This window comes from Monodelphis domestica, chromosome 6, assembly GCF_027887165.1.
Source record: "Monodelphis domestica isolate mMonDom1 chromosome 6, mMonDom1.pri, whole genome shotgun sequence".
Taxonomy (NCBI): domain Eukaryota; kingdom Metazoa; phylum Chordata; class Mammalia; order Didelphimorphia; family Didelphidae; genus Monodelphis; species Monodelphis domestica.
In genome coordinates, this window is record NC_077232.1 from 233,298,925 (window position 1) to 233,321,763 (window position 22,839).

Consider the following 22,839-nt stretch of genomic DNA (forward strand, 5'->3'; position numbering starts at 1 on the left):
CTGGGAAAGTCACTTAACCCCCATTGCCTAGCCCTTACCACTCTACTGCCTTGGAACCACTACACAGTATTGATTCCAAGATGAAAGGTAAGGGTTTAAAAAATAAATAAATAAAATAAAAATATATATACACATCCAGAATGTTTTCAGCAGCTAGTTAGAGAAAGGTCCCATGGTTTTGAGGACATAGTGGCAAAACAGGTGGTAATGCATCCTCTTTAATGTCACTTCCACTGATAAAATTATATGTTTCTGATGTTGAACCAATTGACTGTCGAGGACTTTGGAGGTAAGAACTTTCTTTTCCAAGTCTTCAGTAGCTGTGCTCTGGCTTCCTCACAGAGCAATTCTGCAGATTGTGACGTCACAGATATAAAAATGCTATATAAACATAAAGTGGTGGTATTATAATCCATATATCCCATAATGCTTTGGCTCTAGCTTTATACTTTGTTGGATAGGGAGAGGAAAGTAAAGGAAATGGAGAAAACATCAGGAAGGAGATAGTCCCATAGGAGGCTGATTGAAGAAAAGTAAAATTCTGAGGGAGAAATAATTTGTTACTTCAGTTGCAGCTCCTCCACCGCCATATTCAGTGGCCTCACCATTGTAGTTATCCTAATGGCTACCCCCTTCACCAGTATTAAAACCCAAACCAAGCTTTACCCAAGTTGAGCAAGAAAAACCCCACTGAGGAATTATGTCTCCCTTCTCTTTAAAAATTCACCTGTTATTTGCTTTATTCCTCTAGGAGTCAATTTATTCAGACCTGATATTCACACTAAGGAATAAATAACTTGGAAACACATTGACATGCCACCCTTTAAAGGGTAGATGCATTTCAACATGCGCAATAATCTATTCCAAAAGAATCTTTCTTCAGCAATAGACTATCAGCTAGGAATATTAAGGAGGGCATCTTCCTAGGACATTTCTAATCATGCCACATCATCAGTCACCTACTAAACCTTTGGGTTGGGCCAGCTTTAGTCTAGTTTTCTTTAAATGTAAATTCAGTGGTGAAGATATGAAATGCTATTTTCCCTAAGGGTACTGACATGCTCTCTACCCTCAAAATAACTATAATATCTTGACTAAAAGAAAAGATAATTTGTGAAAAACTAAGATGCTACACTATGTGTGTGTGTGTGTGTGTGTGTGTGTGTGTGTGTGTGTGTGTGTGTGTGTGTGTGTGATATAGATATTCAAGAACAATAAAAATCAACTTATTAGGTCCAGGAAAAAAACTAGGAGAGAATACAAGCTGATATTTCACTTTCTAGATAATTTTTGGTCTGCAAAACTGTGTTCCATTTCAAATCTGCAAATTGTCCAGGCCCAGAACCTGATAGGTCCACACCTTTTTTTTCCATTTAGAAATGTCTAGATAGGAACTATGCTCTGGATCAAAGCTCTCCTTTTGCTGGAAATGTCGCTTGCTGGTAGAGAATCAGTGCAAGGCCTTTTGGGGGGAGGCACTTCTTGTTTTAACTAGCTGTTTATCAGTCTAACTGCCACCCCCTGCTAGACATAGAGTTTGAAGTTAATGATCAAATTCTAATATAACCTCTTTACAAATTATGGGTAATTCGAACTTCCATACCATGCCTTTAGCCATGGGGAGCCAAAGAGATGCATGTTCCTTTTTAATCTACATTTCTTTCCCAAGTCTAATTTCATCTAACAAGGCAAAATCACTCTCTAATAACACCTTCATTTCAGTTCCAAAGGGAGATTTTGCCAATAACCTTTTGAAAAACATTGTATTGTTTTTTATACTACTCCTACCCCCCCCCCCCAGAAGGCTCCTTTGTGATAAAGAAAACCAATTACATGAAATAAACCATGGAAACAACCAACACTGTGTGCCCCATTAGGCACCATAGCCCACTCCTGCTCTAGCAGAAGGGAGCTAGCTCTCCTTTCGGCTTTTCCTGGCTCCTTCATTTTTACCGGGTTAGGGGAGATCCTGTAAGGCTCAGCCTCTCCATCGAACCCCCTCCAAAAATTTTCAAACCAAGCACGGTCGCTTCACACACACTGGATTTAGCAGATCCCATTCAGTGTGTCAACATTTCTCTGAGGTTTATTAGGGCTGAGGGTGGAGATTGTCTATTCATTTACACTGTATATAAATATATAATCTGACTAGTGGAGAAGCATTTACTTTCACATTCACACTTTTCTTTAACTTCTGAGTTTTGAGGAGTCTGGATTTCTGCTTCTCTCTTGAAAATGGTTCCTTTTCCCTTGTTAGGTGCAACCTGTCGAACTGCATAGTACAGGTACTTACTCCCAAGGACCCTTGCAGTTCCTGGCAAACTAATTTCAGATAATCTGACCACTAGGACCTGATCTGTGATTTTTAGTTGTATCATCTTCCAAGGAAGCTATTAGTAGAAGTGACCTAGCCTCGTCAATGCTCTCTTTTCTCTGTGCCTATGTTCTTAAGTTTCTTGCTGGACCTACTTTAAGACAGTCCAGTTAGTTTAGACACAGGATTTTTTGCCACTTGCAGCCCTGCCCTTTGGGTCCAAAGTAAAGAGCTCATTTAAGTCTGCTGGTCACTCTCCTGAATTCCAGGCCCCAATCGCCCACTTCCTATTGGGCATTTGAAAACAGATCTCCTACCGGCATCCAATTCTTAAATGCTAAAACAGAACTCCTTAGCTTTGCTTCCAAGCCTGTTCTCCATATTCTCTTTCAGTCTTCATAGATCCAGCTAGACCCTAGTTCAGGTGCTCATCTCTCTCCTGGACTATCACAGTAGCCAGATTCTGACTGTTCTCCCTGTTCTGTCTCGACTCTCTCTCCAGCCCACGGACCCAGCTGCCAAAGGGATTTCCCCTCAGCACAGATTTAACCATGCCACTTGTCAACATGGAATCTAGGAATCCCATACTTGTGGCCTGGTGGGATCTGGTGAACCCCAAGTTTCAGGACTAGCTTATAGGTTGGAGACCCCAAAGTTTGTCCTTGTTCCTTGTTCCCATGGGCATCTACCCTGAAGGGAATTCCAGGCTGGCAGTTTCAGACTGAGTGGGGGACTCTCTGGGGATGACAATCCTAGTTGAGTGGGACTAAGCATATATGCTAAGGATCCTTTAGTATCCACTATAAGCAGCCCCTTCTCTTACACCCTAGCCTCTAGCTAGGATTCCCTTCCCAAGCTTGATTGTATCCTGTCAGTATAGTTTGAACACTCCCATTTCCTTGTAGCTATAGTGATGTCAATCATCTTTCCCTGCCCCTGGACTCCCCAAATGGTATGCAGGATCCCCAAATTCTTTTGTTCCTTGGAGTCCATCTAGCGAGGTGGTACTCTCAGGGGTCAGTGACCAGAGTCCAGGGTTTATACCCTGAAAAAGTTGTGGCACCAGCCTCTGAGTAAAGAATCAAATACTGGACTTATCCCTATCCTGATTAAAGACTTGGTTTTTCTGACTATTTAATAGTTCTGTGTTATTTCCAAGTTAACACACTCCCACCCTATTCCTTTTAATAAGCTCCAGCACTTCCTAATATATTTCCGACAACTAACAAACTGCTGTTTAAGCCTCTCTGTAACTATCCTTCGTGGCAGAGCCTAAGTGCCTTAAGGAAAAGATCTGGCTCCTTTTTGCCTCTGTATCCCTAGCCCCTAGTAACAGTGTCTGGCACACAGTAGGATTGAGTCATTGCATCTAAACGTTTATAAATGGCTTCTTTATGGGGGGGTGTAGGCTGGAACAGAATTTATCCATATACTCTTCCCTTGCCCGGTCTGTATTATATCCAAGTTGGAAGAAAAGTATGTTTTCTCCCTGGTCCAGGGTGAGGGATAAAAGCCTTAAAAATCCCTTTGATTGGCTATCTGAGTTCTCTGAGCCTCAGCATTCTTCAGTTTTCTTGTTCTAGGGTTAACCCTTCCTCCCCATGGTCCTCACATTTCAGCATTTTCATACTTGGCTGCCTCTAACATTATTTTTTCTCTGCTCCAGAGAAGAGGATTCTCAGCCCTACACCTCCATCCTCATCCTCCCAAAGGTAATATACATTTTAATCTGGGAAAAGATAGCTCTGCCAGCTGGGGAAAGGCAGGTAGACCTTAGAGCAGAGTGGGACTCTTGTTCTTGTAAGCCATTTTCATGACATGACATGGAGCTACACAGAGCAGTGACTATCACTCAGAGAAAGGGGCCAGCAGAGGCAAGAGTGCCACCAGGCCAATGCACCCATGCACATCTCTGGCTCCCAGCTTTTGGCATCCGAACTATTAGGCTCACAATCTACAGCTTTCTCAGCTTTGCTGATAAGGCAGCAGGCGAGCTCCTCCTTTTGAGTTGAGGCTGGGCTACCCTATAAGCAGAGCCCTCAATATATTCAGTCTTTGAGTCACAGAAATATTCTTGAATTACGCTTTCTAATTACTGGGCACTTTCTGCCTGCTTGGACACATTTTCCTCTGCTCTCCCAATTCCCAAGTTTCCTACACAGTCACTTATTCATAGCCTAAGAGGGCGGCAAACAAGAGGTTTACTTATTTGGGTAATAATCCTAAAGCCAACCTGAGCTGATCAAGAAGGCTCCTGGGTGACAGAGTGGGCTTTTGATATCTCTACAAATGGAAGGCATCAGATCTAGCCCTTTCAAAAATACTTTACTCAGTTAAAGTCATTTATTCAGGAAGATAAATCTACTTGGTAAAGCAAAGATGCTCAGTGGATAGAATTCCAGGCCTGGAGTCAGGAGGACCTGGGTTCAAATTTGGCATCAGACACTATGACAACTGGACCCATCATCATCTAACCTTGATTGCCTAGCCATTACCACTCTTCTGTCTTAGAAATGATACTAAGACAGGTAGGGTTTAAAAGAAGGTAAGGGTTTAAAAATCTATTTTCTGACCACCTCTAAAATTCTTGCAATTGGCAACAAAATATCTTGCTTTCTCATCCACAGTTTCATTGAATACATTCCTTTTCTTTTTATTTTTTAACCCTTACCTTTCATCTTAGAATAAATACTGTGTACTGGTTCTAAGACAGGACAGTAAGGGCTAGGCAATGGGGGTTAAGTGACTTGCCCAGGGTAATGCACTGAGGGACCTCCTGTCTCTAGGTTTAGGTCTCAATCCATGGAGCCACCCACCTAGCAACCAACCTAGATGACCCCCAATAGATTCCTTTTCAATACTACTTTCTGCTCACAATATGTACCCAGATCAAACACAAATGATTTTATTGTAATATTACCTCTACCCTTACAGAGCAAAGATAATACAGGCTTGACTGTTTGTTTCATCCATCCTTAGGAATATGGCTACTGGAAAGCTGCCTTGGACCATTCAAAAATAAGGATCGATATACTTTAAAACAAAGTTGTTAGTAATATAAATCACAATTTAAGGATTATTTATAATTAGTATAATAAAATAATGAACTCATTAAAAATTCCCATAGGGGGCAGCTAGGTGGCTCAGTGGATTGAGAGCCAGACCTAGAGATGGGAGGATCTAGGTTCAAATCTGGCCTCAGACACTTCCCAGCTGTGTGACCCTGGGCAAGTCACTTAACCCCCATTGCCTAGCCCTTACCACTCTTCTGCCTTGGAGCCAATACACAGTATTGACTCCAAGACAGAAGGTAAGGGTTAAAAATTTTTTTTAAATCCCCATAAACTGTTAACAGCATGTTTGGAGACTATCATGTTCTGATTAATAAAAAAATTTGGATTGATGGGGAGGTGCCATTCATAACCATACACAGGATGCCAATTTTCCAACTTTATAACATACTAAATTAACTCACTGATGCTCTTAGCTATTGTTTTTCTCCTCCCCTTCATTTCCCTCTGTTTCTTTCCGAGTTTCCACTCTCATCTATCATTTGCTGTGTTTCTTCTTTAAGTCTTTAAGCTTAGCCATCTCTTCACAATCCTTCCTACAATGTCAAGCCTTCAGTGTTTTTCATTTGCCCCTCCTCTTCTTGTTTCTTGGTAGCAAAATAATCCTAACCACAGCATCTTTTGGGGAGAGCCAGATCTCTCACAAAATCACAGAATCTCTTCATTGTTTTGCACTTTACTGATGTTCTTTCTCAACTGCTACTATGGCAGCAAAGCAGAATCTATTCCTTGAAGGTCATAGAGCAGCTGATTTACTGCACACAGGACAGGGAAAAAAGTTTGAAAACTTTGTTTTGCTTACTCTGAAAGACAACATAACGTATTTCCATTGGGAGAGACTACCTTTTCTGCTTATCTCAAGTAAAAGACAGTCCTAATAGGCTTGACTGGTCCCACGCAATTCTCCAAAATAGGGAAGATGCCTATCTTAGAGATTTCCACAATATGTACAGTCACATATCATTGAGGACAAAGTCACAATGTAGCCTATGTTGACATTAACTTTATATATATATATATATATATATATATATATATATATATATATATATATATATATATATATATATGTCAGCTAGTGGCTCAGTGGATAGAGAGACAGGAGTAGAGACAGGAGGTCCTAGATTCAAATTTGACCTCAGATACTTGCTAGGTGGGAAATCACCTGGGCACGTCACTAGCCCTTACTACTCTTCTGCCTTGGAACTGATACCTAGTATTAATTCTAAAGCAGAAAGTAAGAGTTTAAAATATATATGATGCTATCTGGATAATTTCCATCCTAGACATAATTCTAGCTAATATAAATTTTAGTAAGTTTAGACAAAAATAGAAATAGAAATTATTTCAAATATAAAAGAATGACAATAGTTCTGAAATGCTGACAGTTTTGAAAAAATTCTGTGCATTTCTGAAGGGGAGATTTAACAAGATTACAATTATGGGAGTGTGAGATGACTGCCAACAGGGGTACTCCATCCTGCTTCACACAAAAGTCTACTTCAAAGAGGATACATGATGCTTAGGAAGTAATCGGGCATGTACTATATTTTGAGATACTCTGAAGGGTTGAGTAGGGCTCAGGAAAGAGCTGTTATGAGTATCTAGATAACTATACAAAAGAAAGCTGACCTTTTTGATATTTAGGTATTATCAGAATTATAAGTATTAGCCAGATCAATGATCGGTGTAGTGATCGAAGGGAACTTGGCAGACCTCCCTTCCTTTTTACAAATGGAGAAACTAGACTAGAAACATTAAGTGAATTACCCGTGGGTACACAAGGACTAAGTGGCAGCTGCCAATCTATGACCCCAGGGTCTCTGTGTAGGTATGCACACATGCATGTTTATAGATACATAACTGTGGCTACTGTCACTGTATATACAGAGTATGTAAATATGTACACATATATTTTATACTACATATGTGTGTATAAAGACATGTCACAAAAACACATAGATATACACAAATAGAAATACCTAGGTATATGGATCAGAATCTACCTTTTTATATTAAAGGTACATCTTCATCCTAAAGATACCTTTAGTCAATAAAGTGAAGAATTAGGTGACTGATCTGTATTTGTAGAGGGAATTTCTATGTTAAAAGTTCCTTACACCAATGAAATCATAGATCTAGAGAAAAGCCAACTATAATGCTCCTAAATAGTATCCTAGGAGTAAGCATTTAACTTATATTGGGTCATTTATACATTAATGTAAATATAAGTTTATACAAACACATTTATATCAAAAATGATTTTGTAGTAGAGGCAGTCTTACTGGCCATATCCATTAAGGGCAAAGGTGGAGTAGTCTATTGTTTAAGTCATTTCCAGTATATTCTATTTTAAATCATTCCCTAATGGATTCCTGTAGGAAAATTGGATCTGAAAATCCCACAGTAGAATTACAGGAAACACTAAAATATCCTTTGACTTTATTTCCACTTATGTTTTTTTTTTTCCTGGAAATCTTCTGAGTTTAATATTTTTTTTAAATAAAAATTTTAAAGTTACCTCTTCAAAGTATAGTTGACCTCGCAGGAAACAAGCCAGAGGATCTCCTTTTCTTATTCTGTCCTTCAGTAATTGTAATGCTTTTTCCACCAACTTTGTATGATGGTAAAAATCTAATGAGAAAAGTTTTTTTTTAAATGAAAACTACCTTGTAATCTTACAGTATGACCTTATAAAGTTTGTATATTCTCTATTTTAAATAATACCATAATAGAGCCACCCCTCCCTCCCCCACCCATTTTTTCCTGCCCCTTTTTTGTTCAAGGCCACATTCTCAAACTGGTTCTTAAGTATCTGGGTATATAGCAAGGGAATATCTTAGTACAAAACAAGAGGAGGTTGTCCTCTTCTAGTTGTCCTCTACTATCCAGGAAAAAAAGTATGGAGGGTTTTTTCCATCTAAGAAGGATTAAACTCTTTTTTAGTCACTGGATCCCCAACACAAAGTCTGGCCAATTTAAGAAGACTACTTTTGTTACTACTTCTTAAACTCAATTTGCTCATTCTTGGCATGACGCCTTTGTTTTTACTGTTACATGGACCTAAAATACCCCTCCTCCCTCATTTAGTCTAACCAAATTCTGCCAGGCTTACAAAGTTCAGTTTCAATTCTATCTCCTTGGAATCCTATGACCACCTTAACCCACAGAGCTCTCTTTTGAACATATAACATTGTCTCATTTGTTATTGACCATATAACATTTTATATAATTACCCTCTCAACTAGATCTTAAACTGAATGAGGATTGCAGCCATTTTTATGCATTTTTGCATCCCCTGTATCACCTAGAACACCTATGCATTGTACGTATACCAGGCCCTCAATAAGTATTTGTTGAACAGTCTTAGAGGACATAAGGAGGTGAAACTGTCTGGTTTCCTTTACTAGAGACAGCTAGTAGAGCAACTCTATTTTACTGAAAAACTTGAGTGAGGAGTGTGAATGTGATTACATTACTTTGTGGTAATATTTAACTTTGCACACTTGAAGTTCTGACTCCTAGGCTGATGTGAAGGGATCCTGCCTGCCTTCTAGTGCCAGATCAGCCACTAAACTAGTTATGTAGCCATCGACAAACCAGCATCTCTTTTTGGGACTCAGCTTCCTTGTCTATAAAATGAAGGGATTAAAACTGAATGTGTTCTAAAATCCTTTTCGGCTCTGACAGTAGTATTCTATTGTTCTAAATCTTTGGGTCTTTTGAATATAGCAGGTAAATTAACATTAAATGTAAAGCAAAATATAAAATATTTTTGGAATGCTCTGTATCTTAACAAAAATTTTCTCTAGACTATCCCAAGGAACCATCTCCATCTAGCCTGACTTTAAATGTCTCTACCAAGATATAATAATACCTCCTGAGGCATCCTATTCCATTTTTGGATAACTAATTGCTAGAAAGTTTTTCCCTTATTCCAAAAGAAAATCTTCCTCTAGGAAACCTCCATTCATCATTTCACACATTCTGACTTCTGGAAAGCAGAGCAAGTCTAACCTCACTTCCATATGGTAGCCAAATACTTGAAGGTAGCTATTAGGTCTAGCTCTTTCCACTTAGGCATCAACCAATTCTCTGGCATGATCTTAATAAGGCCCTTTGCCATCTTGCTTGCCCATAACTGGATGGGCTCATGAGCTCATGCGTATCCTTTAAAATATGTACTTGGAACTGAATAGAATTCTTTAGTAGTGGTAGAATGAGAGCAGTATAATCATGGCTATGATCTCTTTCATTCTGGATTCTATTCCTTTTAATGCAGCCTTCCCTGCATGTCACACAGCTGCCTTCCTTATGTTGAGTTTTGAGGTCCCTAAAACTCTTAGCACTTTTTTCAGATGAACTGCTATAAAATCAGGGGTACCCCACTGAGTACCTGAGAAGTTAACTATTTTTAGAATCCACACACAATAGAACTGAACTTTTTATCACTATTAAGTCCTACTTTATTAGATTTGACGCGATATTCCAATTTTCAAAGATCACTTAAAATTTCATTTTATTGTTTTAGTTAACAAGCATTTCTCTCTCACCTGACCCTCCTGGGGGAAAAAGAAAACCAAAGTTCTAAATATAATCAAGTAAGAAAAATCCTCATATTGGTCATCTCCAAAAATGTATGGATAAAAATCTTTTCTGGATCATGACTTTGAAATAGATCATCTGCAGAGTTCAAGCTATTTATAACCCATATCTACTTCACTGATAAAAATGTGAACTATTGCAGGGTGAAAAGGCAAGGTTATAAGAGACTGCCTTCCAAAGTGACATTGATCCATTAATGCCTACTTTTTGGGTCTGGTCATTCAAGCAGGTTTGAAATATGATGAGGATCATTGAATTCACACCTTTTATCTTTTTTATTCACAAGGATAATATGAGACTTTGTAAATATGTGACTATACCTGCAATGTCGCTAACTTGGGTTAGTCATGCACTCTCTAGTCAAGGAATAGTGCTTTATTCTGTTCCTTTTCTTATGTTGCATTAAACTGTCTTGTGTAGGACTAAAATATGAATACCATACTCTAACCAGCCTTTTAAATTTTGACTTCTAATGAGCTAATCATTCTACATGACACATAAAATAAAAAAAAATATCTCCAGGAAAAACAAACTCATAGTTTGGAATATTAATCCTGAATATATTCAATGTATTCAATATATTCAATAAAATTTGACTTTTCTTTCCTTAAGTTCAAACCAGATATTCTCCTAAACAGAAAATGAATGGAGGTCTTGCAAGATCATAATTCTAAAACTTTATCTTTCAAGCAAACTGAAAAAGAGCACTGTGAAATAATAACAAGAACAACTCATATTTATGTCTTGTTTTAAGATTTGCATGTAAAGCACTTTTTCCATAACCCTCCTCTGAAGTAGAACATGCATTAATAATTATCCTCATTTTATAAGAAGGGAAACTAAGGCTCAATAACTTGCCCACTGACAACACTAATACTTTGAATAGAATAACTATTGCTGATATTATATAAGTATGAAACTTTATAAAGCTGCTTCTAAAGGAAGAATGATAAAAGGACTTGTACCTTGCTTCTCCTTTTTCCATTGGTGGAATTTTTGAGTTTTGGAAGAACAAAGGTATGCAACATTTTGGGAATTTGTGGGCAGCTTTTCACAGATTAACTTCATTCTGTTTCTTCAATGTATTACCTGTAGTATCAAACACATACATACACACACAAAAAAAAAATGGAAAAAAGTCCTTCTCTAGAGGGATGAAAAAATAACCCCACTCCCCATTATTTGTCATGAGGAACACTTAACCCTTCCTGCCACCACCCTCCCTCTGTAGCAATCGACAAAAGGGTGAAAGCATCAAGGGATAAAGAAAAGTCATAAAACCAGTACCATTTGTGTCATTCTGTATCTCCAAAGGATCTAATGCAATCTAGTTGTTGTCCATAAATTCACATCCTGATGAGATTTACGTTACTCACCACAATTGCTAAGGCCCCTGTGTCCATGTAGAGAAGATCCACAGCTAGAATTCCTCGAAACAGAATTGGTCAGTTGCCTAGTGACCACAAAGCAGCATTATGATAAACAGCTCATCAAAATGATCTGAATAGCATCTGTCTCAGCCTATTCCAAAGGGTAGCTTCTCTTCTATCTTAGCCAAGTCCACACAGTTGGACTTTCCTTTCTTTTTCTTGTCTTAATTAAAGGGGTATGGTCTAAAGCTGATGAGAGTTGGCTGGAGGAGCATTGCATTGAAAAGAGTGAGGCCACTCTACTTGGGAAGTAGGAGGCTGGACTGCTCAGAGATTTAAAGATGTGGGAAGGCAAACTGAACAGTGCTTATGGTTTTCCCTAGGCCTCCTCCCTCGTTCCATGATTAATACTCATTTTCATCAGTGTGGGACAAGATCTGAGTGGTAGGAAAGAGAAGAACCACCAAGGCTTCCCCTATGTAACCAGGACACCATCAGTGCTTACAGATAATGAAATCTCAGTTTGATTAGGCTAAACTACATGAAGAGGCAGCAGTGTGATATAGTGGCCACCCCACTGGATTAAAAGTCTCCAGATCTAGGTTTTAAGCCTGGCTTCTTCTCATTTTGTATCCTCTGAGCTATGTAAAACAAGTGGTTGATCTCTAAGGCTGTAGAAGAGGCAACTAGGTGGCAAGATTGGTGAGTGCCAGACCTGGAGTCAGTAGACTTGAGTTGAAATTGAACCTTGAGCACTTACTTACTGGCTATGTGACTGAGCAAATGACTTAGTCTCTCTCTCTCTGTCTGCCTCAGTTTCTTCATTTGTAAAATGAGTATGATAATCATTACCCCCTCCCTCCTAGAGTTGTTGTGAGGTTAAAATGAGACTATTCACAATGCACTTTGCAAACTTTAAAGTGCCATAAAATGCTAGCTATTGTCATTAAGTTCCATTTCTAAGATTTTGTGATTGGTTCTATGGTCTTATCAGAGCATCATGGCCAGCTGGTTCCACCTCTACTCACTCTGGAACAATGGCAGTGCTAGAAGTGATTTTGGTCGTCCTCAGACAAGAGACTGGGAGCTAAGCCTCATCACAGACTGTTGATCTCGGCAGCAGTTTTGCTAACCCAAGGCTACCCTTTGAGGAGGACCATCTCACAAAAGTATGCATAACCAAGCAAAGTCCCGTAATGGCGCCTTGCTTTGGGGCACACAAATGGCTGGGCCAACTGAACCAATGCCCAGTATATTGAGTCAGTGATTGAAGTTCCTGATATGGGGCAAAACCCATAATGCACAAAAAGGAAGGGGGAGGAGGGAGGAGGAGGTTAAGCACAGAACAATTCAGATTGGCCTCTGTGGCAGTGTATACCTGGTTAGGTATCTTTTCTGTGCCAAGCACCATGTTAAAGACTAGGAATCCAAATAAAAAGCAGACAGCCCTTGTCTTCAAGGAGTTTACATCCTAATGGGAAAAACATAGGCTATAGTGAATACTTTGTAAATTAGTACATTATCCTTTAAAATTAATCTATTTTATTTATGATGTGCATATATGCACAGTAAATTGTAGAATGTCTTTTCTTCTATACTAAGAGGATATGAGAAGGTTCACTGAAAGCCAAGAGGCATGGAAACCCCTGGCCTAACTGCCTTTCTTATTCTCTGCCTTTTGAATTACTAACCATTCTACAAATGCTACCTGGAGAAAGCCTTCCCTGATTCCCTTTCCAGTCAGTAAAGACCAAGGTCACCCCAGATCTCACCCAGCAATTTGTTCATGCTTTTCTAATGTATTTATCATACATGAATGTTGTAAGTAAGTATCTTATCTACCTATGGAGAACGTAAGCTCTAAGGTGGAGGAGAGCATGTCTAACGTAAACTTTGTACCTTCTCACATATTTAGCAGAATTCTTTTGCACAGAAGGTACTTAATATATTTGTTGTTGGACTGAAATTCATTCTGCTTTCCCAAAAGTCACGGTCCTCCTTTTCTTACCCTTTAAAAAAATGAAAATTGGGTTTCCATCTCCAGTTTTTCTAAAACATGGCTTCCAAGGACACAAAAGATCACTGGCACTATGAATGAATGTTTTTGATTGAAACGGAGAGGTATTATTAATGACATACAAAAGATTCTCAAAAGGTAATTTAATAACAATTTTGTAAAAATGGTTTGGCTTTTGAGAAGTGTTCACTATTAATTTGCACTTGAGAAAAATATTATTATTCACAACTGGATTTTTATTATAAACCTTTGATAACAGGTGCTTTTAATTCCCTCCTCAATTCTCATTCTCATCCTTTCTTCAATCTGGCTTCTGACTTGATATATTCAACTGAATATGACTTCATCTTTCAAATGAAACCACTCTCTTTGTGAGGAACAGGAACCAATAAGATGGTGGACTCCTTACAAAGATACAAAATGGAGTGGAGGTAGGAAGAAGTCAGGCCATATCACCCAAATTTCCAACCTAAGCCCCATTTCCTCAAAACCATAACAGCTCAGGTTTACCAGACCTGCATTGATAAACTAATCCCATAAAAGGCTATAGGATATGCAATAGTCAGGATAAAACAGTCCTTGTTTTGATTGATTAACCTGTTTGAATAATTAGGATAATTGGTTTTGTACATTTCAAGTTCTGATTAGCTAGCTTTTGGAGATAAGATTGAAACTCTCAAGTAATCAGCTAATGGTTAATGAGGGGACCAGGATAAAAAGGGACTGTCTGCTCCCATACCTGGTATTTTTTTGCTGACTGGAACACTTTTAACACTGATTCATGAGTGCTCATTCTTGGGAGAATGACTCAGAATTCAAATTCAATATTTTTGGGTAGGTGGCTGGTCCTCTCACTTTCCAAAGTTATCAATGATCTCTTAATCGCCAAAACTAATGTCTTTTATCAGTCCTCATCCTTCTTGACTTCTCTGTAGTCTTTGCCACTTTCAATCATTTTCTTCTCTTATACCCTTTTTTTCTTAAGTTATTGTGACTCTGCTTTCTCTTGGTTCTCTTCTTGTCTGACTCCTTTGTTAGTTCTTCACCCAAATCACATTCACTAACTATGTGTTATCTCCCAAAGTTCTGTCCTATGCCTTCTTTTCTCTTCTTCAAATGCTCCCATAGTATCATCATCTCTAGGCTGATGATTCTCAGATCTGTCTGTTCAGCTTTAACCTCTCTGCTGACTGTCTTGGATTATAAGCGTCGATTGAACATTTCTAACTAGCTGTCCCATGTGCTTGTTAAACTGAATTTATTATCTTTTCCCCTAAACCTTCCCCCTTTCCTGACTTTCTGCACACAATACCTCTATCATCCTAGTCACTCAGGTTCACAAGTGGAATCTTGGACTCTTCACTCACTGCCTACCCTTACCACCCACTTCTTCCTCCTTAACAATCTTTTATTTATGTCATCTCTCCTGTGACACTGCCACCACCCTAAAGCAGGGGCTCTCACCTCAGGCTTTGGAATATTTTAGCAATAAATATCCCATTGAATGATCCCTTTGTCTCAAGCCTTTTATTCCCTGTTCCATTCTCCACTCAGCCACCAAAGTAACATCATTGGTAGAGTTGTTTGCATGTTTAATATTGCTCATTAGGACAGGTATAGTGTTTTACCTTTGTTTCTCCAGTGCTAACTTAGTACAGTGTCTGGCACATAGCTGACCTAAAAATGCTTGGCTGACTGACATTTCATCATGCATCTTTGTGCCTTTGCTCTATCCTTTGTTTTAGAATGCCTTCTCTTTAGCCCTGCCTCTCTAAATTCTGATTTATTTCAAGACAACTCAAGTGCCACTTACTACATGAGAACTTAAGGGTCCCTGCAGCTCTTAGTGCTTTCCTCTCCAAGGTTACCTTGTCTATGTGTCTAAGACACGAATAAATTTCCTTGTTACAATATGCATAAACTCCTGAAAGGCAGGGAGTTTTCACTTTTTTGTGTGTGCCTAGATCTTTGTCCATAGCCTGTCATATAGAAGAAACTTTATTAATGCTTGTTCGTTGTAAAGATAAAGGTGATCAATGAATGAGGCTAAAAAAGTAGATGAATTTTATAATTTAGCTATCTTAATGCTAAACATCGGCTTTCATTTTGTTTACTATTCAAATAAATATTAGCAGCAGATATGAATAGTTCAGGTGGTAGTAGAACATTATTTCATGGTAATTTTCCTTCAGTTTATGCTATCATTAGATTTAGAATAAAAAGTGTGAGGGGATCTTATCCCCTCCCCCTCCAGAGTAGCCTGACCTATCCATCAACATTTTTCAAATACCACAGTTGTGCCAGGTTTTGCATCCAGAATGTGAATAAAAGAAAGGGGGCAGAGCTTTTCTGGGCTTTTTATGTGGACAGGTGCTGGAGAGACAGGTGAGGGAGAGAAAAGGTTAATAAAGGCTAGGAGACACGTGATCAGAGGGCTTAGAGTAAGAAAGAGATTTTAAACTATGCTGATCTATACTTTCTATTAATAAACTTTATAAAATCAATAACTAGGTAGATATATTAATTTTAATTTGTAACAAAAGAAAAAATATAATTAGATGTAAAATTAAAAATTATTGCAAGCAGCTTTTGATGTAATCTAGCCCAAACCAATTGCAGGTGAGGAAACTGAAGCCAAGTGAGCTTGTGACTTGCTCAAGGTCATAGTTTTTGAAGTTTTTGAAGTAGTTTCAATAAGGGAAGATAATAAAATTGAAGTAGATAAAGCAGATCAATCCCTTCCTGCATTTTTAGGAAACAGACATCCCCTGGGACACAATCTGGGGTTTGGGAGTGTCTAGGGGAAGCCTGTACCTCCATATCACTACCATATGTCAGGCATAGGGTTAAGCACTGAGGACAAGGAAAGTTTAAAAAGTAGTCTTGCCCTCAAGGAACTTTCAGCCCAATAGGGTCACTAAACCACCTGATCTCTCCAGCTGTCACTTTCACCATCTGTAAAAGGGCTTTGACTAGATGAGCCCCTTCCAGCTTGAAATCATCAGATCCAATGAAGCAGCATTTTCATTGGTACGGAATTGAACTTCCAAACTTCTCCTCCACCTTGGCCAGTACTCTTCATTTAGGTAATGAAGGCTATGACCGAGTCCCCCGTTAGAACACATGCAGATAGAAACCAGCCTGGCTCGCCTGGCCTCCAGAATGTGAACACACCAACATGGCGCACCTTCCTTGAAGGCCGGGGTCTCCAGGTCCTTTTCAACCTCCCGAGCCGTAGTCACGGCAGCAGCCCCCTCCCTCCCCTCAGCCCCGGTCTTTCCCCTCCCTCCCAATCTTTGTGGGGCCAGGTGAGGGGAGCCTAGCCCATCCATCCAGAGGCCCGGGCCCCTCACTATTTCCTGCTTACGTGCAGGGAAGCAGGAACCAAAACCCACAGCGACTTCCACCCCCTCCCCAAGCCGGGCGGACGGGTGTGCGACGTGCTGTGCCGCCCTGTACCTCATGGCCGCCCCCGCCCCTGGGCCTCCTGCCTACACCCAGCCCCGTTGCGGGCTCATTGCACCCGCGCACTTCTCGGGGTTTCCTCCTCCCCCCCGCCCCATCCTCCCAGCGCAGATTTCCCCGCCTACAATCTCTGGCCAATCGGTTCAAAGGACCTCCTCTTGGTTCCCTCCTCCCCCCACTCTGGACTCCACGTGGTGGTGTTTGTCTACGTGCTTCCCAGACCCTGAGGCCCCGAGGTCTAAGCTAGTGGGCGGTCTCGGAGGGGAGGAGGGAGAGGAAGAGGAGGGAGGGAGAAAAGAGCTGCAGAAAGCGGAGGAGAAAGAGTTGGAGGAAGAGAAGGGGGCCCGGTAAGGGAGGTTTGGACCAGACTGGGCTGTCCTGGGAGCTGGTGAAGTTCCCCAAAGCATTGCTGACCGCAGATCCCCAGCCCGTCTGCGGCTCCTTTTTTTTACCAGTAGTACCGTTCAGAGGGCGCGACGATGCTATTGCTGGACTGTGGAGCTGAGGTGCGTCCGTCCCTCCTTCTGTCAGTCGAGCGCTAGGGAAGGAAGTTGTCCCGGGCGGGGGCCCCCAGTCGGACCTAGGGCTACTTGGGTTAGGGCCTCGGAGAGGAGTCTGGAGCGTGCGCTCACAGTGGAGGGGCGCCCGAGGCCGCAGAGAGGAACGTAGATGTAGAGGCCCCTCGTGTGACCTCCCTTCCCCCTCTCAATGCCTCACCCTCCTCAGGTGGACACCCTGAAGCGCTTGCTGGAGCCCGGCAGCGCCGTAAACGCCCCTCGAGACGCCTGCGGCCAGACCCCCGTGCACCTGGCAGCCCAGGCCGGACATCCCTTTTTTCTGCTCTGGCAGCTGCAGACGGGAGCAGACCTCAACCAACAGGTAACTAGGTAACTGAAGGACGGTTGGGTCTCACCAGGGTGACGGGGCAGGCCAGAGACACCACAGTGCCCGGTGCAAACAACTCAGGTCTTTTTGGATGCGTCCTTTCCCCTTGGCGTTCTGCAAAGAATATTGGACTCTTGTGGGGGATTAGATTCTCATTGTTGCCTTTGATCGAGCCTGTCCCTTAACATCCCTGGGTCTCCATGCCCCAGATTATAACGATAGCTTGTGGGCATCTGCGCTTCAGTTCTGCCTCTCACACCCTGACCTAGCTTTTTCCCTGAAAGGTAAAACTAACTCAACCAAGATGCGGTACTAAGATTGAGTGGTGGGCACGTCTGAGCTAGAACCGGTTGTGGAGGTTGAATTAATGCCAGGTCCCTTCCAATTCCTAAATGTTCTAAAATGTAAAAGCTTCTCTCTGTTAACCAGAGATCTAAAACTGAAATTGATCTCTGAAGCCACAGAGATCCAACCCCTTTTACAGATGAGGAATAGATGAGGCTGAGACCCTGGAGGTGGGATTTGATCAGAGTCCTCTTTGCCATGCTGCCCTCACTTGGGGAAGTCCTGATATCACTACTGTCACTATTACTTCTAACAGTCTGGAGAGATTCTCGAAGGACTGCTTCAGCTGTTTACCTGGAATTCATTCCTACTGAATAAACTTAAATCACTCTTTGGTTTTTAAATGTTGTAATTGATGGAGCAGCTAGCTGGGTGGTCCAGTGGATAGAGAACCAGGCCTAGAGATAGGAAGTCCTAGGTTCAAATGTGGCCCTGGACACTTCCTAGTTGTGTGACCTAGGGCAAGCCCTTACCACTTTTTGCTTTGGAACTAATACAGTTAATTGTAAGCCAGAAGATTTTTTTTTAAATCTAGTTTGGATCTGATTTGCTTATCTCTTTTAACAAAAAGAGTGCAGAATGTATTTTTTTTTTTGCTCTTGACTCATGAAAATACCATCTATACGGAGTTCCATTGTGCATGGAGATCCATTATCTATCCAAAAGGTGCTTGTGGGACCAGTCCTTTTGTAGGTATTTGGCAGTAGGCAGTGGTATCCAAATACTGTAAATCAGTGGTGTCAAACTCAAGTAGAATGGTGGGGCTATTAATCTGTAAATGGGTCATACACTGACAGTTAAAAAAAAAGTAATATTTTATTTTGTTAAATATTTCTGAGTTACTCTTTATAATTTAGTTCAGGCTGCTTTTGGGTGTTTTCACACTTCTGCTGTAAATCATGAAACTGGGAAAAAACTAAGGTGGCATGCAGCCAGAGCAGTACGGTTCTCATATTTTGGAATCGCCTCTTTGCCTTTGAGATAGAAATCTGCTGGAGGAGAGGTTCTTGTGTGGAGGAAGAATCTAAATGTCCATCTTTTCTTGTTTTTAATCAGGATGCTTTTGGAGAAGCTCCAATACATAAGGCAGCTAAAGCTGGGAGCTTGGAATGCCTCAGTCTGCTAGTAGCCAGTGATGCCCTAATTGAGTAAGTAATGAAACCACCTTACATTTGTTTTGTATACCACAGTTTCTGGAGTGCCTTTATAAAATATTTAATGTAATTTCTTTAATTCAGAAAAGCAGAAAATCAAATAACTGCTTCCATTTTGCCCTTTCCTTGGAAACACCAGAAATCTGAAGAGTCAGCAATGTACAAAGTTCACTAGTATTTAATTACTGTTCTGCACAGAAATGCTAATCTTGATTTACATGGTAACTTGATGTAGTTCAATCTTTTCCTTTAATCAGAATGCTTTACAACAATTACAGCCATTTTACAAGCTTGATAACTACAGAAATGTTTTTCTTCAGTTATGGCGGAGGAAAATCCATTCCATTTAAATTGTGTTTGAAATCTCTGGCACTTGCTTATTGTAGGAAACAAGACAGTCCCTGTGTAGAGGTTATTTTCTCTTTAAAATATTGGCCCTGAAGCCAAATAGCTACCTCTTCCTGCCCTGTCTTCACTCAACAACAATTTGTTTCCAGGAAGTCAAATTAGTTTGATAACAATTACTTTTTTTGTGAGTCACCATAAGAAATGTTAAATGATAGGGGAAAAAAATTAAAAATGCAAAGAAGAGAGAGATCAGAAGAGGATATAAGCAAAAAGGTCTTTTTGTTATTTTCTTGAATTTTAATATACATTTAATAAATTGTAAGTAATTTTGCGTTTGTTTTCTATAGTCATTTTTCTTTTTTGTGTGATGGAAGGAATACATAACATTGAAAAAATCAGATTCCTTTTGGAATATTCAACTGGATGTTTTTGTTGATGGGCTTACTAAGCAAAGAATAATAAAAAACTTTTAGACATAGCAAGTCATTTTTATTGATCTCCAATTCTGTGATTAAATTGCAGTTTACAGAACAAGAATGGGCAGACTGCAGAAGATCTGGCATGGTCTTGTGGATTTCTAGAATGTGCCAAATTTCTCACAACAGTTAAACACACACAGAGTATGAAATTAAGTGAACAATCCAAATGTTCATTCAACACTAACAACTGTGGTTTGTTGCTAAAAAAAAAGAGAGCTTCCAGGATTGTGGACAACTCAAATGGGAAGAAGCATCGATCAGATGGTAGGTAGTGTGCAGATTCTACCCCTCTCCCCACAAAGATTTCTGCATAAATATTAGAATTAAGGTCATTTTATTTAAAAAACTCATTTAATCCTTCTTTAGTAAAGCTCAATCTGTCTTTAGTTTTGAAATGCTAGCAATTTTATTCTCATTAGAATACAGTCAATCAGCATTTTTGACTTAAAGCATTCTGGTGATTTTATTAGTAACTTCTTTCACTTTCAAGTTGGCAACTATGCACATTCATGGCTTTGTGCATTAGAGAATAAAAGAGACACGTTGTGTAAATTTATATTTTCTAAAAGGAAGAAAGTATTTGTGAAAGGGTTTGGGAAGTGATGAAGAAATGGGAAAAAAATGGGAAAATGGATGCTTTGGGATCTGGGTTCACCTCCCTGGCTGCATTGGCCCAGCTGAAAGTAGTACAGATCAGGTGGGAACTTAGTCCAGGTGTGTGCTTTTTATGGAGGAAACAGTTCAGGGAGCTGAAAGGGACATTCAAAATGGCAGATTTGCCCCTTTGTTACCTTGGGAGTTCTTCCAATATTGCTGCCCCTCTCTTTCTCCTATCCCTTGGATTTTAGGGGTTTTATTTTGTTAGGGAAAGTGCAAATTATCAGAATTGACGTCTTGGTTAAAGACATGCAGAAAAGCATGTTTTCAACAATCCCTAGTAAAAGATTATAGGTTTTTGGTGGCTCTGGGAACCTAACCCTCTATTTCTGATAGGTTCAGGGTCTTTGACTTTAATTCTGTTTTCTAGGAATGGTCTTCCTCCCGGGCCCCTTTTAGATTTTGATTGTAACTAATGGCTACTTGGTGTTATATAATGTAGTGCCTCTCACTGAGAAGATTCATTCCAGTGGAAAATATCACAAAGGAAAATCCTTTTTCTTTCTTTCTTTTTAAGCAGGCCATTTGTGTTGAAATGGTAAGCTGAGGGAAAAGAAGTTTGGAGCAGACCACAAGCTATTGGACTGATTTATAAAATGTTCTTATCTTCTTCTAAGAAGGAGCAAGATATATTAACTTTCTTCTGAGTGAAGATCATTTCAAGAATACATGTATTCACATAGTTTTGGTATGCTGCATTTAGTTGTATTTGTTTCAGCTTTATATCTGAGGTCTTTAACTTGAACTAAATACAAATGTTTTGTTAGGGTGTTTTTTTAAGCCTTTTTTAAAGGCTCCAGCAATAATGAAGAAAAATAGACTTTGATCATTCTTAAGTTATTATAACATTGACATGTTAGTCTATTGTTAACAAAGTACTGATTACAGAGTACCTTAAACATAGTATGTACTTAATGTTCAAACTAAATGGCTGCATTGGAAACTGCTACTATATGCATCTGCCTACTTTGTGTTTTCATATGAAGACTGGGTGTTATTTTTACGTATCGTGCACCTTAACACTCTGTTACAACTATTGATTGCACTCAGATTCTTCAAATAGTCTTGGGTCGCTGAGGAAGGCAGAGATTATAGTAGGCATCCTTTTTCCAAAATTCTGGACCCTTCCATCCACACCAACCCTAGATCAAAGGATAGAAAAGTAAAGCTGGTTACACTGTCTAGCACCAGTAACCTCTCCTTACCCCCAAATCCTAGGAAACTGAATCTAAATGTTTGTGGATTTACATCTTCATCAAGAAACATTTATGAACTTCTGGGTAATGGTTTTCTAAGTTTCATTAAAGTCTCAGAAAATCCAAATCAGCAATAATTTCCAAAGGAAACAAATCCAAATGTAGTCAGTTATCTAAACACTCAGAATTTTATAGTGCAAACTATAATGTACTACAGACAGTTCAACATCTCTCTCTTCCTTCACTAGTTCCATGACTAAGTTGACCCCATTCCTTCTATTTGTAACTAAGAATAGTATTTGCCTGCAGCAAAAAGCATTTCTTCCAGACATGATTCTATGCAACCAGGAAAGCACTAAGAAGAGTTCCTTACTTTTCTTGTATCTCTGCTACCTGATTTTTGGAAAAGGCCTTTAGTAGTTAATTTTCATTAATTATTTTGGGTTCAGATCAGATATTTTAATCAGGAAAAAAAATCCTCAATTGAGTTAGGTTCTCGATAGGTTCTGCTCTTTCACTTGTAACATGGAGCATGTGTGAAGACAGGCCCACAGGTAGGCCCCTCTTTACATATGAGGCAGGTGTTAAATGTAAAAGTGAGTAACGATCTTATTTCTTACCCTAATGGACATTTTATTTTAACCTTAAAATTAAGGTTGAAAATTGAGCAGAAATTCAAATTTAAAAGCCCCTTTTCTATGGGAGGCAAGATATATTAATATTTATCTTTTATCCCTAAAAATCACATTTAATAATCCTTTCTTCAACATAGCTAATCTTTATTCCAAATAATTTAAAAGGGGTATGTTCTAGGCTTGTAATCCTTTTAGGATCTCCTCAACCTACATAGGAATCCGTAGTGTCTGATCACAAAAACAGCAGGAGTGTAGGGATCTCAAGACTCTTCTTGGGTTGACTGGTATGTACTTAGGA

General features: G+C 39.7%; 3 protein-coding genes across 7 annotated transcripts in view; 1 reads left to right on the top strand and 2 right to left on the bottom strand.

The window, feature by feature from the left end:
* Nucleotides 1–17,570, bottom strand: part of LRP2BP (LRP2 binding protein) — a 52,425-nt gene extending 34,855 nt beyond the window's left edge. Inside the window, exons 1-5 of one of the 2 annotated variants that reach the window (XM_001368937.4) lie at nucleotides 17,304–17,570; nucleotides 12,739–12,831; nucleotides 11,367–11,443; nucleotides 10,956–11,079; nucleotides 7,907–8,019 (exon numbers count right to left, since the gene is read on the bottom strand). In XM_001368937.4, coding sequence (XP_001368974.2) covers nucleotides 7,907–8,019; nucleotides 10,956–11,058 — 216 coding nt within the window. In that variant the 5' untranslated portion in view covers nucleotides 11,059–11,079; nucleotides 11,367–11,443; nucleotides 12,739–12,831; nucleotides 17,304–17,570. Of the gene's footprint in view, nucleotides 1–7,906; nucleotides 8,020–10,955; nucleotides 11,080–11,277; nucleotides 11,444–12,738; nucleotides 12,832–17,303 lie in introns of both variants that reach the window. The other variant, XM_007496045.3, reaches the window with a different exon arrangement.
* ANKRD37 (ankyrin repeat domain 37) lies at nucleotides 17,013–21,662 on the top strand. Of its 2 annotated transcripts, none has more exons than XM_001368873.5 (5): nucleotides 17,013–17,348; nucleotides 17,569–17,721; nucleotides 19,129–19,220; nucleotides 20,097–20,317; nucleotides 21,228–21,662. In XM_001368873.5, exons 1-5 carry the CDS (start codon nucleotides 17,322–17,324, stop codon nucleotides 21,242–21,244), a joined length of 510 nt encoding a protein of 169 aa, XP_001368910.3. In that variant the 5' UTR covers nucleotides 17,013–17,321; the 3' UTR covers nucleotides 21,245–21,662. The 2 variants fall into 2 exon arrangements, with proteins under 2 accessions (XP_001368910.3, XP_007496108.1); XM_007496046.3 differs by having other exon boundaries at nucleotides 17,046–17,348; nucleotides 21,231–21,662.
* The window catches only part of UFSP2 (UFM1 specific peptidase 2), a 31,568-nt gene continuing 28,770 nt past the window's right edge, over nucleotides 20,042–22,839 (bottom strand). For all 3 annotated transcript variants that reach the window (XM_007507913.3, XM_056802963.1, XM_056802964.1), the window contains one exon: nucleotides 20,042–21,852. In XM_007507913.3, coding sequence (XP_007507975.2) covers nucleotides 21,766–21,852 — 87 coding nt within the window. In that variant the 3' untranslated portion in view covers nucleotides 20,042–21,765. The remainder of the gene's footprint in view (nucleotides 21,853–22,839) is intronic.